The 16,812-nt window shown below is 42.6% G+C and overlaps 1 protein-coding gene across 1 annotated transcript in view; it reads left to right on the top strand.

Annotated features, from left to right (window-relative positions):
- The window catches only part of kcnn1a (potassium intermediate/small conductance calcium-activated channel, subfamily N, member 1a), a 59,629-nt gene that overhangs the window by 31,779 nt on the left and 11,038 nt on the right, over positions 1–16,812 (top strand). The window contains exons 3-5 of the mRNA XM_062405332.1: positions 3,114–3,209; positions 4,102–4,520; positions 16,189–16,330. Coding sequence (XP_062261316.1) covers positions 3,114–3,209; positions 4,102–4,520; positions 16,189–16,330 — 657 coding nt within the window. The remainder of the gene's footprint in view (positions 1–3,113; positions 3,210–4,101; positions 4,521–16,188; positions 16,331–16,812) is intronic.

Below are 16,812 nucleotides of genomic sequence, written 5' to 3'. Positions count from 1 at the left end.
ACATCAATAGAACAAAAGAGGAGAATGGAGTTCCAGATGATTTAAATTTATTTTACTTTGAGTGGATCAGGGTGGAGACTACGCAGCAAGCTATAAGAACATGTAGGACCCTTGAGTAAGGACACCAGCAGGCGGTTTACACTTAAGGTCACGGTGACCAGGTCACCACCTGTTGACCTGTTGTTGTCCTTGTGTGTCAGCCACTCAGGTCTCTGCTGTGTCAGGGTATTTGGTGGAGGAATAATGAGCCCTCAGAGCCGCCTCTACCACAGTATTTACTGGGTTGTTTGAATTGGAGCTGACACTGCATTACACTGCAGTTTGTGACAGGTCACAGAAGCTGCATCTGCTTATGAGTAAACAACTGAACAGGGCTGCAGGTGGTTGTGGTGGCTTTAAAAGCTGGAGCCTACTAATTGTGTTTGATTGATGACTGGAAACGTTACAAGAAGAACATCACAGACACCTGACGTGTCATGGCATTATGACACGTCAGGTGTGTTTTACATACAGGATAAATGTGTTGATGGGTTGGTGTTTGTGGGAATTGGCTCTTAGTTGAATATGAGAACTTGTTCTGTTTTTTGCAAAGCACATCAGCGGTTGATAACGATAGATCAGAATATTCACTTCTACAAGGGCCGGCTCTAACTTTCCACTAATGTTCGAGCTCTGACATTATTTTTATTAGCTTTTAGTCTAACACAAAACACAATATTCACTTTCAGCCTTTGGCTACGGTTGGTTTCCATTTATTTCCCCGTTGTGTGGAAACGGATGTAGAATCTTGTAACGTAACCTGTGATATACAGTAAGGCTACTACAAACTACTACTCCATAGAACACCTCTAACTACAACTGGACCGACAAATTACAGAATCAGAGGCTTTATTATTAACACTTATTTAGAATTGGAAGAGTAAGAGCATTTCATCCTCTTTACAGAATCTTACCTTAAGGTTATGATTCTCTAAGATTTATATGAAGTAACTTTATTTGACGAGTAGGAATGGTCACATGGTACTGCAGCCGTAAAGGCTGAATTAAAGAAGAATGAAACATTTTCAATTATTGTGCTTTTAAGAATGCTTTGACATGAATTTGAGAGTCGCAAGACAAAAAGCTTTAAATTAATTATCTATACTGTCAGATATGTTGTCTGCCAGCACTCAGATGTTGGGAGCAAATGGAAGCTGTGGTGCGCTGTAGAATCATGTCAGTATTGATATGTATATGTGAATGGTAAGTTAGGACTAAAACCTACAAACCACTGATATATGTTCCATTCACAAGTGATAGGAATGGATTTCCCCCCCACTTCTGTCTAACAGTTGTGTTTGAATTTGTAAATGTATATTTGATTACGTGTGTGTGTGTGTGTGTGTGTGTGTGTGTGTGTGTGTGTGTGTGTGTGTGTGTGTGTGTGTGTGTGTGTGTGTGTGTGTGTGTGTGTGTGTGTGTGTGTGTGTGTGTGTGTGTGTGTGTGTGTGTGTGTGTGTGTGTGTGTTGCGCGCAATAGAAGTAAATCAGTGTGGTAATCTATAGGACAATTTATGGGGTTTTAAAACAGTCAATAGGTTAGTCTGAGTGTTACTGAGTGGGGTTCAGTCCATTCATCACGCTGACCTCAGCTGAAACGGACATGACCTCCCATCTCTGAGTGGCACGGAGATGGGAGGTCACATCCGACAGTTAGCATGTGCTGCGGACGGTCACATCGCGCCGCAGACACTTGAGGCTCTGCCTAGATTTTTCTAAGTCCTGAAGGAGGGAGACACAGTCCTGAAGGAGGGAGACACTCTAACAGACGGTGAGCGCTGGGACTGAAAAATCCTTGAACCTCTGGCAGGTGGATTAATTGGTTTACTCAATGTTATTTCACCGGGGACTTCTCAAAACAATTTCAGACATTAGAATGTCTTGCGAACATGTCGCCGACCTAAGGGGCAAAGCAATCTAGTTGATAGCTAAAAATACATTCTGTAATATGGACCATCGGAGGACGGAGTAATGCTGAGCAGCTCTCACTGTCACCACACTGACAATTATGAGTGATATTTCCACTTGTTGTTTTTGTCATTTGTTTGTAAGTGTTATTATAATAACAACCCCATGATCGTTAACCCGCTGCAGAGCGGCGTTTTTACATCATGGTTGTTAAATTGATTTATCAAATGGCATTTTACCAACACAGAGGGTGGGGGGGCCTGAGTAGTACAGGTTCTCATTTCCTTGATCTATGGCCCCAGTGTGCACACAGACACACACACACACACACACACACACACATACACACATACACACACACCGACAAGCCGCATTAGCGCCCAGCTGGTCTATTTATCATCAGCCCCACTCGCTGTGGTGGCCTCCCTGCTAATGCCAGTCTTGCCTGTTTTTGCACCTACCATTAAATGGAAAGTCCCCCTGTTAGCGCCGCACTTTGATTAATTGGTAGTTTGGTTGGTGGGGAACAGTGTCCATGGATAACATGAGGGTACACCTGCAGCTGCATTGTTTAGTAACATCCTGACTGCACCGTGTGTAAAACCCCATTAACTGGTCTCAAATAGAAGTTTAAAGTAATAAGTAGTGTGTGTGTGTGTGTGTGTGTGTGTGTGTGTGTGTGTGTGTGTGTGTGTGTGTGTGTGTGTGTGTGTGTGTGTGTGTGTGTGTGTGTGTGTGTGTGTGTGTGTGTGTGTGTGTGTGTGTGTGTGTGTGTGTGTGTGTGTGTGTGTGTGTGTGTGTGTGTGTGGTCTGTTGTGTGTATGCACTGTTGTATAACCATTTTAAATGTGTTGTTTAGGGACATTTATGCTGCTTGTGTTCCTTTTTTAAATCTACACCATATGAAATGTTGAGTTCCAGTAAATACCCTCAGATTTCACTTCTACCTACGTTGCTTAACTACCTGATTTCACCTTGTTGCTAAGCAGGTACAAGACACCATTGCCGTCTACTGATGCTAAATATAGAAAATAGCTGAGATGCACATTGACAATGAATAGAAGGAGATCCTTTGTATTTTCATACACAAGTATAGATTGTATGTGATGTTAAAGTGTGTGCATTGTTGCTGATATTCCTTCCTCTCTCTTTTTCTCTCACTGTAGGAATCTTCATACTCATTTGCACTGAAATGCCTTATCAGCCTTTCCACTGTTATATTGCTTGGTCTTATAATAATGTACCATGCCCGGGAAATCCAGGTGAGTCTGCCACAGAACAAATTTGATTTATTATACCAATAGCTTTTGGGATGGGGATGCTAATAATGATGGTAGCAATAATCATAATAATGAGGAAGACCTGGGCCAATGTGAACACAGTTTTCTATTATTTGTATTGTGTGTGACCGTTTGTGCGTCTGTCCCAATTTTTTGTGAGAGTGATATCTAACGACCGCTTTGAGGCAATGTCTTCTAATTTGGTGCAGCCGTTCACTTGGACTCAAAGATGAACTGACTAGATTCTGAATAGTCACAGGGACCTTACACATCACATGTTTGGTCTTGTTTGTGCAACAGCTCAGAAACACCTCGTGGGGAATGTCTTCAAATTTGGCACAAATGTTCATTTAATGATCAGGTATGGGTGAACAAAGGTCAAAGGTCAATGGCATTGACCTCACACATGCTTTAGGCCTATTGAACATTATATCTCAAGTAATCATTTATCAGTATGAAACTGAACTAGTCGGCAGACGCTTAAACAGCACAGCATTAATTGTGGTTAATGTCATATATGATTTCACACAAAAGTATCTTACACATGTAAATGCATATTTGATTGAATGTTTTCCTTTGCAAAAAATTACTAGACATTCTTTCCTAAAAATAGGTTTGTTGTTTTCTAATTTTTGGTTGTTCAGTTTGGTTTGAGGTTTTTCCGGAGTGCATACAATATTTAGCATACAATATACTGCAACAAAACTGAACGAGATGCTTTCTGCATCATTTTTATTTTTCACCTTTTACCAAATTTGGGCATGACCTCTGGGCCCCTTGGTTAGAATTTCAAAATACCTGTTTTAATTTGGCTGTAGAGGAAGCATAAGGAAGTTCTAATACAAGTCCTTGGTGTTTGTTTGCTTTCTCTCAGCTGTTTATGGTCGACAATGGTGCGGACGATTGGAGGATAGCCATGACGTATGAGCGGATCTTCTTCATTGTGCTAGAGCTGCTGGTGTGTGCCATCCATCCCATACCAGGCCAGTATGTGTTCACCTGGACGGCGCGGCTGGCCTTCACCTACACGCCGTCAGTGGCCGACGCTGACGTGGACATCATCCTCTCCATCCCCATGTTCCTGAGACTCTACCTGATAGGCAGGGTCATGTTACTCCACAGCAAGCTGTTCACGGACGCTTCGTCTCGCAGCATCGGCGCCCTCAACAAGATCAACTTCAACACACGCTTTGTCATGAAGACCCTCATGACCATCTGTCCAGGAACTGTCCTGCTGGTTTTCAGTATATCCTCCTGGATCATTGCTGCATGGACTGTGCGCGTCTGCGAGAGGTAAACACAGGGTTGTCAATAATGGCCGAATAATGGATGATATGGAAGCACTAAATCTCGGATGCACAATCACACGTTGTGGATTACTAGACACCCTCTCCTCCTTCACTCTTGTCACTGTTTTGTCCTGTGTCTCAGTGTTACCTTGTTTTCTGTCACTCATCTACACTGGTGTGAAATCTTCAGGATAGGTTACATGGCGATACTACACACAGGAAGGCAAACACAGACACTTACTACTCAGCTAAGTGTTTAAAAACACCCTGACCTACGTTTCATTAGCTCAGCAATCGCTCCGCTTCTCCCTGTTCTTTCGTTTCTACTGCTATTTTAGATGTCTTGTCCATAATTCATGAGTGTCTAATTGTTTGTTTGCTGAGTGGTTTGTTTTGGTAATGCAGAGCAGCCCCCAGGATCCCCTAACCCGTTTTCTCCCCAAAACTGCGCATCGGGCTTCGTCTCAAGGGGGCAGCAATGATTCTCACTGAAAATGAAAGCGGCAGGGAGAAATGAAAAGCTTCTTTTTTTTTCTCGTTTGGCATTTGCATAGGGAAATGAGACATTAATGCCAGCTTTGATGTTTTAAAGTCATTTTTGCCTAGTTGGGGTGGGGAAGGGGACTTGAGTAGGGTGGGTGGAGTGGACGATCTATAGCTGCAGTTCCTGTCAGGCCTGATATGCTACTGTACATGTGCTGCACTGTGGAAGTTAAGCCTCGGCTCAGAGGAAGGCTTTGCTCTCGGTCTCTCAGCCAGGACATTTACCACAGATGCTCAGCGTCCTCCTGCAGCTCGCCTCGCCTGCTTTTACTAAGTACCTCCCCTCCCATCCTGCGCCTCTTCCTTTAACTACCCCGCTACCACTCCCACTCCCCCCAAGTTAACACCTGTCACTAACTTGACCCCCCCTCGCACGTTCGCCCCCGGATCTTCTCCAACCCTCAGGACCTCTTAACAGTTGAACGCTTGGTTTGACCCTCGCTGCAGGGAAACCCAACCAGCTGATATTTGACACCAGCTCCACTTGAATTCAGAGGCAGGGCAGTGAGGTGTAACAAACTTCCGAGATCACCTTTAACTATAGATTTACATTTGTTGCAAACAACACAATGGCCCGCTAACAGTTTGAATACTGGCCTAATCCACACTACTGTGTTTTCGCTTAAAAATGCATCAACTCTGAAGGATACGCCTGACGTCCACACTTCTCTGGTGTTTTAGAGCAGCTAAACCAGAGACATGTGGAAATGATAAGACTTTTTTACTTTGAGTCTGGGGCTGCATCTAGTTTGAACAATAACGTAGACACTCACAACCACCTGTTGATTGGGTCTTTCCGGTGACAACATAGCCTTCACTGATTCTTCCAGAATACAACATGGACAATCAATCACGAGCATTACTGACCCTGTTGTGCAGTTAATTTCTGCTGTTTACATTTGGGAGACAAGCTTTTAATTGAGCAATTTGTGTACCCCGGCACCGGATGCCTTTCTGTTTTCACCGTCACACATGCCCTTTGCACGTGAGTGGTCCCGTGATGGTCGCGTTTTATTTTGGACGAGATAAAACCAAAACGGAGCCAAAACTCACGACCGAGATTGTTTTAGTCTGAAAAAGCCGTTTTAAAATGTAGCGGTACGGATGTGGCCTCAGAAGTGTAACTGCAGTTAATGGCTACACTCTTTCTTTACCATTCAAAATCTTAAAGATGAATATGCCATCGCCATGGTTTGGTCTGAACTAACTCAAGACAGGAACTCCACATTGGATATCTGACCCTTAAGTCCACAGTATGCTGGTATTTGTTTAGAAATTTGAATGTAAACACATGATTAGATTAGAACCACAGAAATCTCGAGCAGAGCCGTGTTTCATTTGTTTGCTCACACACACACACGCACAGACAAACAGACACACACACACAAACACCTTCCATGAGCAGTGCATGCTATTAGTCCTTTAGTTTCAGAAGAACAGCTGGGTGGATATGTGTTTGTGTGTGCTACTATGGATAGGTGCCAGCATGCACATGTAGGTATGTGTGCGTGCATGTGTGTGTGTGTGTGTTTGTATAATGTTTTGTTGTACTTTCTATTTCCCCACTATGCTGCTCCATAGGGATACCATGTGAGTCCTCGTTCTCTAGCCGTGGAAAAAAACCAACTTACCATTTTGCACCGAGCTGGCGCCACTGCTGTCCCGAGTCGGGATTGGAGGGGGGGGGTTATAGCGGGGAGAAGGGGTGGTCCCTCAAAAACAATTAACCCTTCGGCCTTTCCAAACTCAGTATGGTAAAGGAGGATTAGGTAGGCCCTTTACTTGGCACCGTCCTTTTGCTAAGAAAACAGGCCTTTACTGGCTATAGGAGAACAGCAGAGACCAACGGATGTGAGCAGCACTTTGAAGCAAGCGTCTCTTTGCTAACTGTTGTGTGTTGGGCGGCTGGGACTGGAGGAAGAGGAGGTGGTGGTGGAGGAGGAAGGGGAGGAAATCTGTGCTAAAATGGAACAGCTCCTTCAAGTCACCTTCACGTGCCTGCCAGAGGGCAATTTGTCTTCTCTCATTTTTTCTCTCCGTCTCCTTATGCAATTGTTATAGATCTATATTTCACAAAAAGTCCTTTTAGCAGCAGCTCCAAAGATTTGCCGAGGACCAAGAGCCTCTCTGTTCTTTGTGTTCACATATTACCATCCCATTATGTGTCCCCCTTCACAAAATTAAGTGAACAGTGTTGTAGTGGTTTTTCCCACAGACTCTTGTCGCTTCTCCTGCCATGATTTTGCTCTAGAAATGGTCTCCTGTAGCCAAACGAAGGTCTGAGTGTCCAAGGAGAGGACAGACGTCCATGTCATCTTGGTCTGGGTTGTGTCTCAGTATCGAGCACAGCGTGATTTTGGTCGGCAACTATTTGGTATAGAGCGCTTCACAGTTCAAAGCTAAGGAAGTAAATGAGGGCATTTGTTTCAATTGTTGCACAGTTTCGTAAATGCAGACACTCTTTAAGAAGGAGTCTGTTGTGCACTGAAAGCAGTGTCTCCAGTTTTTGTTTACATCTATGAACCGAATGTCCTCATGCCCCTACGTCCTCTCCTCTTGTAAACATCGAAACAGCATGGGAGTTTTCATGTTTACTTCAACCATTCCCATCATTTCAAGAAAAAGTTAAAAAGAGGCGCTTGTTTCCCAAAGTGCTGTGTGTGACTTTTTGTATCTTTTTTTTAAATGCGCTGTTACACTTTCATGGCTCCGGAGCCAATCGAAGGGAGGCACGATGTGAGATTGGACGAGCATGGAGTCCACCTGGAAAATGGCTAGATGGGGGGAATGAAGGACACAAGCAGGGGGATAGAGAGGGATTGTGGGGTGGAGGTGGAGCTGGGAGGAATATGACAGTGGACAGATGTTGGTCACTGGTTCACTTTCCCTTCTTTCTGGACACACTCCATCTTCAGAGCGAACCCACTTCAGCTAAGCACCTTAACGTGGCTCCTTTGGCTTCTCTCTCAGTAACATAAGAGTCTCTCCCTCTCTCTCCATCTCCTGACTGATGGTTTGCTGATCTCATATTGTGGCCCTCTAACGTAGCATGTCTTACAGTTTCTCCTCATCTTTCCCCACTATTGATTCCCTTTACCTTCTCTCATCCATAAGAAGACAATCAGGCCAGAATTCAGTTACACACTTGCATGCATGCCTTGCCTGCCTCCTTGGTTTCTCGATCTTTTTGTCTCTTTAACTGTTATCTAATATCTCTTCCTCTCCCGCTCTAACTCTGTTACCTGAAACAAAACGCTGTTTGGAGGCGATGTGAAAATGCGGTTTCTCACCTCGCTCTCTCTCCAGGGAAGTCCCCATAGGCTACGTTAAAAAATACAAGCCCTGCCAAAGTTTCACTGCCTTTCCATAGTCGGCTACACCTACACCCAAAGATTGACGTCCAGGTTGTGTCATCACTTAAAAACAGTGCCAAACAAGAACAGACTGTCCGAACATCTAACCAGAGAAAAACACAACAAGGAGACTTGAATGTTCTCACACAAACCAAAGGTTTTCATAAAATATTTAGGTCGATTTTACAGATTAAATGAACGGAAAGAAAACACTGATTCATCACTAAAATTAAATCTGACCCTGTTGATGTTCCTTTAAGTAAATGCATTTGTATACTATGAACTGTCTGTATAGATGCACTCCCTTACTCACTGTCAAATTAAGTGTCTTAAATACCTCTTACCTTTATCTTATCTTTATAAATGAGCATTTCCTCAACAAAGACGAATGGATCTTATGCAAATGGAGGGATTTCAAGGACAGGTGGATTCTCTATGGTTTGATGACTTTAACCGATTACGTAACTTTAGACTATGCAGACGTAGTAATGATTGTAGCCGATGGAAATGTTGTACACTGATCCAAGAAAGCATGTTGACGATTGTGAAAGTGATAAATGTCCCAGGATATGATCAGAATATGCAGGTTAATGAGCTGAGCCAGTGCTGTTCTTTTCTTAAAGAATAGGTCGCTGTTGCTCAAAGTAAAGAGTTCCTGTGTGTTACTGTTTTCATGAAGTCCCAGCAAACCATTTCGTTTCATCGATCTGCTTTTCTTTCTGAAGGTTACAAAAAGCATACTGAAAGCCATACTAAATGTTTAAGTATGAGTATTCCTCCCAGTTAATGAGAATCATTGCTCTCCTGTAGCTACTTTGAAGAGCTGCCTTTAGTCTGTTTTTAGGAAGTTACTTATGTCCATCAACATGTAGGAAGACATAACAATTAGTTTGGATCAAGAACCATGTTCCGAACAAGTCTGTGTTGATGTGAGATTCCCTCAATGGCAGAGAGGAGGAGAAGATGTCTAATAGTCTGTAGGATCAAGTCAATAACTTGAGTAGCATTAAGCATCTGACTATTAGACTCCAGGGCTACAGTGTTTTTGTCAATTTTCTTGTGAGTACTGCATCCCTTCAAGTTTGTATCTGTCAATCTGGCAATATTACAGCTACAATACAGCTTCTAGATGGGGACCAGCATGCACTGAGTAGGAATCTACAGTAGTATATAGGACTGCATTTTTTCAGATCGGTTCAAACAAGAATTCCCCCTAAGCCATGAATGTGTCAAATGCCTTAAGAATCTTTTCAAAATCGATATCATCTAAAAAACAACTATCCCTCATAAACATGATCTCATCTGAGTTGTTCCGTCGCCTCAGTCTCACTTCCACGAAGAGATGTTCTAAATTGCCCAAAACACTCCTTCACCTTTTAAAATGTTTTTTTTTTCAACCAGGATCCTATGGTTATAATTGTGTGTGTGTGTGTAATTGAAGAGAACTTACAAAAACACTGGCTGCTGCGACACAGCCGCAGTGGCTACAATGTTATCTTATGGGGCAACTGCGACAGTCTCGCAAAATTTGCTTTTTTTCCACGAACGAAGGCTCAAATTGTTATTCTGGATCTTTAGCAACATCACACATGTCTCGCTGAACAGGAAGACAACAAGTCCTCTGACCTGGCTGCCGGACCTACCATAAAGGTCCGGGAACCTGACGAATGGATCATATAATGGAATTCAAACTCTGGACATATTTTTATACTTAAAGTATTGAAACACTTGGTTCCACATGTGCTTTGCTACCCACTGCTAACTAAATCAGTGCTATAAAACCTTTATGCCCCAAAGGTTTATCTGACACCGTCAGGAAGTAATTGAAATGCGAAAACATTAAAAAGTTAGGGCAGGTATTAAATGGGGCACATGAATGCGGGCACATTAAGAAGGCAGTTGGTAGACTAACAGGTAGTTAGCACAATCTTGTGGGCAGTATTACGGCAGACAATATACTTTTAAGTGTACAGTTCCCTGGGAATACTGGAAACATGAAATAAAACTGTTTGATGAACTGGCAGTGGAGGTTGAGTAGTGGGGAACCAAAATGTCACCTGAAGCATGAGAATAGTTGTAACAGGTGAGGTTTTTATTTTCATGCGTCTCCAGCCAATTCAGTACATTCAGAAAATCTGAAATAGAATACTTTCTGTCTGATAACCTCACTGACATAACCCCACTCCAGTCTTGAAACCCTGAGATTAAGGGCTTTTGCGAATGATGCTTACTGTGCGGAGGCCTTGTTGATTAAGGACATACACAGCAGGTCATAGACGGGGCCTAAATGAAGGAGCCCAGCTTAAATGTGAAAGAGAAGCGTCACCAAACTTTGTCAGTGCCTTACTTTAGCTTTATCTTTTGCTTCCTTTGTATCAGAGTGCCTTGCAGGAAATCTCAATAGAAACACTCCTGTGGTGTTGGTGCCGTCACTGGATGTTCAGTTAGTCAGGATGAGATTCACAAACATACGCTTTACATAATTTCTTGCAGCTGAAGCCTGAAGGTTTGCCTCCGCTGGCCAAACTGCAAGTCAGCAAATTAAAGCAGTTCTTTACTCCTGGATTCACATCTCAGTTGTCTCACAGCAATGCATTAGGCGTAGATCATTATTATAATGCGATCATTTTGCCATTGTCTTTTAATTTGCCAAAGTGCAATTACATTACACCTTGTGACACTGCCGCTCCACCATGTTTGAATTTCAGATGAGGGGGGGGGGGGGGGGGGGGGGGGTTAGGAATTTGTTTGTTGTTTAACTCAGGCATAAAGCCAAGAGATGAAGATGGCTGCAGATACACTCTCTGTCCTCTGCATGTATATTTGAAAAGCAATGAATGAAACGATGGAGCGGCAACGCAACTTCATGTGGCATATATGCTATAAGGAAATAATGTTATAGTATAGTTAAGACTTCAGAAACAAATTGTGAGGTAACTCTACGTTGTTTTTTCCCAAAGTAAAAATTTCGAAGAAAGTCTACAGCAATGCCGACACCTCTGCGAGGGTGTACTTTGACACGATGGAGCTTTGAGCTAAAAGCTAATGCTAATTACCATGCTAACAAAGACAGTGTGTTATCTTGGTTGAGTGTGTGTCCGCAACTCCGCATGCTTTTCAGGGTTCAGGCTCATTCACACTGCCTTTACATACGAAATGAGATGCAGCCATTTCAAACGATGTTACGTCCCTACCCACATACTCCCATTTGCCCATAATGTTTGCATGAATGTTAAGCCATATATACACTAGAGGGCAGCACTGAGTTGAGTTATTAAGAACAAACATTCCGACCGTGGAGAACGTTGTGATTACGAACCTCATAAGAAATAGGCAAAAGTGGCTATTTGTCTCTGTGACTTGGCAAAGTAACATCATACAGATGCCTGTGGTTTTTTTGAGACTTGCCTCTTAAGTCTCTCCTCAAAGATGTTATTTAAATTTCATCCTTGGGTCTCACGGTTGTGTCTCTTGAGCTATTACTGTAGCTACACTGCCCCCCCCCCCCCCCCCCCCCCACCCCATGATTTCTGGTACTAGTGCTCTTTTCCATCTGTGTCTGTAAGCTTTCAGCAAATGTACACCAGTAACAGACAAAATGAGCCTTCAGAGTAAGCATTGGTTATGTCAGTAGCTCCTCAGGTGTTAACATAAATTAAAACCACAGAAAGTGGAAGGAGATCACTGGAAAGTTTGATCTGATGACGGCGCTAGATGAAAAGTGGATGCAATATAGTAATTCATCCTGAGGGGAGCATGAATTTGTGTTATAAATTTCCTTCCAGTAGATTCGATTTAGACACTTAACTTAAAACAGCAAATTTGAAAATGTCCTAGTGTGTGTCTCTGCAAATTTCATGGCATTTAATTTAACAGTTTAACCATGCTGCAAGTGTGACTAATAAAAACTTTCACGCCACATTCAAATCAAAACATAACTTTTAGATATTCTAATTGTTAAAATAACGCCTGTTGATTTTAGCTCAGTGTAACTAAGTAGTATATATCTTTTTATTTCTTGGAAACACATATTGTAAGATTGCCCATTCATTTTATATGTGCCAAGTCAACTTTGAATGTGCTGCCGCCTGCTCGCTCGCTTGCTTTGCATATTGGCTGCGCTGTAAAAAACACTGTGGGGTTTGCACAATTTTAATTAGGTCATCATCACTCTGAGTAGAATCTGCTCATGTTTACTGCAATTAATACACTACATCCCCCCCCACACACACACACCAGAGGAGCATCCCAACCTATTTGTCCCCCAGTTGTCTGAGAACTGAGCTCAAACTCGTTTATATCAACAAGACCTGCACTCGTGAATAATCTTCGTGAAAAATTTGTTGAAGTGCTATTGAAATGCAGGGGGAAGAGGGGAAGTGCTTCCATTGGGCGCAGGCGATAGCTGCAGAATTTTGAATGTGGAGTAAGTCACATGCTTTGCTGTGGCAGCTGACCGGTCGGTGATGGAGAACAGAAACAGACAGAAGTCAGGCGGAGGCTCTCTGGAGGAAGCTTAAAATAGAACAGCAGATCAATTTCTGAATCTATTTTTTTTCTACTTCTTACCAGATGTATATTTTGGTCACACAAACACTTTAATCTGTGCGATGCCTCGGTCAGCTCTCTTCTAAGGAAGCATGCTGTGCCTCATTATATCCAAACTGAGGCACAGTGTGTTTGTGGTTTCACTCAACAACAAGCTAAGGTGGCATAGGCCCCTCAGTCTTACTTTTAACCACCTCTGTTAAAGAGACACATTTTTTTAACAGCCCCCTCGGTCACTTCATATTGGCACCAGGCCTGATGATAAGTATTCAGAGTGACACCTCCATCTTTAAACTAATGACTGAAGAACAACTTGGCACTTCCTTTAAAAAGCATTGTGCCTAAATGCAGTTGTGCAGCATTCATTGTATGAATTTTCAGGTCCTGCTTGAACAAAGGCTATTGTAATTTGACAACAGTGTGTACGGGGTTTTCTAACAAATATTATTGATTTGTGTGCGTGTGCAGAGGGAAGTGTGTGGCACACTGGATTCATCATTACCATTCTGTTTGTTCAGAGCTTGTGTTTTCAGATTGGGCTGCGCAGCAAAAAAATTGACTGAGAATCGTTTATTAGTTCACATAAACAGAAAACAGTTTTATCCGTTTCGTTTACCGTGCAGGGCTGAATTCGATGTTGATCATTTGTAGAGAAGAAAGAGGCGACTCGTACCTTGTTGTTGTTGTTGTGGTTGTTGACCTGTTTGGTTGTAGTTTTAGCCATGAGCACATTGCCTTACTGGTTTGACGTTGTGTAAAGGTTGCCGTGCTCCTCTGACCCACCACAGACGGAACGTGTCAGAGCTCATTTGGGAATAAACAAAACTATCATTTTATACATCTGTGGATATACTGGATAAATAACGTAGTTTCTGAAACATTTGACCAGGGAAGTGATGCCAGGTTAATGCTTTCACTGCAGAGTGTGTGTCAGAGAGAATTTAACAGTGGGGGATAAAACTGTCTGTTCTGGACTCTATCTACCTCTTGTCCTGGAATTGGTTGAAAGTGGTGCCAGCTCTTCTCCATGCTATTCCAAAACTTGACGCAGTATATTGAGAGCCTTAAAATGCTATTGATCAGCTCCCCATTTACGCCTCTGTCTCTGTTCCCGTTGTGCTGTCTCCATCCCACGGTAGGGAATTATAGAAATACGTGAATTCAAATATTGAAATGTGTGCGTTAACAAAATGATTGCCACATTAGAAACACGAAAAACATTATTCAACAGAGTGATTTCTCATGATAAAGAACCAGTATTTAGGGCTTACATTGAGTACAGAGAGGAGGCCACCGTAACACTTTGTGTACCACGCTGAAGGCTGCAGCACATCTCTGTCTGCCTCCGAGACGTGACTCCCTCTCTGGACGCCTCGATGACAAGATGAATGAAATTAACATAGTAGTCACTTGTAATTACAATATTTAGCCTGCTGATCAAGTTGAGCCCCCTGGCAGCCATCAAAGGGCAGCTGCTGGCGTGTTGGGATGCAGGTAAAAGAGACAGGGGTGTCAAATTCAATGAGCTTCTTCCTCTGCTGATCATCCGGTCCTACCCCTCTGTTTTTAGAATGAGAAGACGTACAGTCCCGGACCCCCCCCCCCCCCCCCCATAGGTTTACCCAGCGCTCCCCTGCTCTCAATATACTGGCTGTTGTAGCATGCAGGTTGCAGATATTCTTGATTCCTGCATGGTGTTGTACAGACTGCTTCTCTGCATGACATTTATGAAGCTTGAATCCCACAGACTGCACACTGTTTTTGTTTTGTCACTCTGAGGGAAGAGAAGTGGTCAGAGTTGTGTTTTTTTTTTTTTAACCCCCTGAATTTGAGCATGAGAGAAACTCAGGAGTGGGAGTTTTGAGACCTGCAGAAGGCATGATTCATGATATTCAATAACAGTGTCCTGTCTTGGAGGAGAAGGAGGAGCAGACGTCGCCACAAAACCGCCCACCAAGGCTTTTTTTTTGCTTCTCTTTCTGGTGGAAAGATAAACTTTCATCGTCTGGCCCCCAGTGTTCCGGTCTGTAGTCGTGCACTAATTGGAGGTGATTGCTCCAGCCATTTTAAGTCCACATGCTGGGTCACTGCTGGATAGTTTAAAGTTGTTAACAATTCCTGATTGGCCCAGTGAGAATCCCCTTCAGAGAGGCCTGAGCAAAATCCCAAGAAATTACACTCCATCTCCTCTGTCTTGTCAGAAGGATGTTTCTGAGATGTTGTCTCAAAGTGTTTAATGAATATTTGATTCTAACTCCAAAATTAAATCGTATCTGATCTCCTCCTAGACAGCCCATTGGGAATAATCAGGCGAGTTGAATGAGGGTGGGTAGATGAGACAGACTTGTCTATGTGATGGATTTTTTTTTTGGTCTTGCTGAAAAGGTATGGGAATGTCATCATCAATCCAGCTTTGCACTGTGTGTTTTTTTTTTCTGTGGAAATAGCTTTGCATATGCACAGCCGGCCTTTGGACTGACCACTCAAGCATGTCTGTCAAGCTATTTTCAGCCAACAACATGTTTGAAGTGATGATTTGCATTGCCAAACCTTTTTTCCCCGTTGGGGCAGCGTAAACTCTGCAATAAGTCAATTCTTAGTTGGATTCAGCGCAGCAGTGTGTGCATCTGTGGATGCACTGACATGACATTTGTTGGGTTGTGACATTCAAATCCAGTCTGACCTGCGGCGCTCTTCATCCAGTCACTTACAGCGACGTGGCTCGTCTCTTTGTCATTTCAAACACTCTCTGAAAATCCAAATTTCTATGCTAATGTTAACAAGCGAACATGAAACATGTTGTCAGTGGTTCTGATCCCTCAGTTTGAAATCATTGCATAAAATTCTTTAACTAACATTTTTTTTTTTTTTGCTACATCTCATTTTATGTTTTTTACCCATTCAACACATCTCTCCATTAAACTGTCTCACATATAAAAAAAGACATAAAGGCAAAGAACAATAGACATGAAGTGTAGCGTCCACTGAATTAATGTTTTTCCTCAGTTTACTTCCTCAGAATGGACTTTGTTGCTTTAAACTTGGGTGTAGCACCCTGTGCCATGAATTCTTCTTCCTCCGCGATCTTCATCTCCTCCACCCACCACCTCTGTTTGGTTCACACAGCACCACTTCATCCTCCAGCATGCTCGCGTTCACCAGAACGTGTGCAGTCTCTCTCTGACTGTGTGTCCCCCACTTCTGCTTCTCTATCTATCATCACCTCAGGTATCATGACAAACAGGAAGTGACGAGTAACTTCCTGGGAGCCATGTGGCTCATCTCGATTACCTTCCTCTCCATTGGCTACGGGGACATGGTACCGCACACGTACTGTGGGAAAGGCGTGTGTCTGCTTACAGGGATCATGGTGGGTCCCTCTCCTCCTCGCTCACATAAATGCACGACATTCTGGCATGACAAACCTCAGCTCCATGTACTATACAACATATCACACAAAACAGGAACGCAACTTTCCGCTCATTCTTTGTGTACTTTTATAGATATTCTAAATATGTGAAGATTCGAAACAGTTTGTGATCAGCAGTCAGGTTTATAAGAGGTTGCATTCGAAAGCTTCAGTTTGTTTGGTTGTCAATTTCTTATTTGTATTAATGCAATAAGGTTAACAAATCCATTACGGAGTATTAGTACCCTATTAAAGACAGAATTCTTGATTTTGAAAATAATGGTATAGTATTACAAGAATAAAGTTGAAAATGAGAAGAAAGTCATAATATTACAAGAATAAAGTTGTTCACTGATGAGAAAACCGTACAATAAAATGATAATAAATTTATAAATAATTTAATGGAAGAAGGTAATTACATTACAAATATTAAATTGAGATTT

This window comes from Platichthys flesus, chromosome 14, assembly GCF_949316205.1.
Source record: "Platichthys flesus chromosome 14, fPlaFle2.1, whole genome shotgun sequence".
In the NCBI taxonomy this organism is placed as follows: domain Eukaryota; kingdom Metazoa; phylum Chordata; class Actinopteri; order Pleuronectiformes; family Pleuronectidae; genus Platichthys; species Platichthys flesus.
This window is presented reverse-complemented; position numbering and strand designations above follow the sequence as displayed.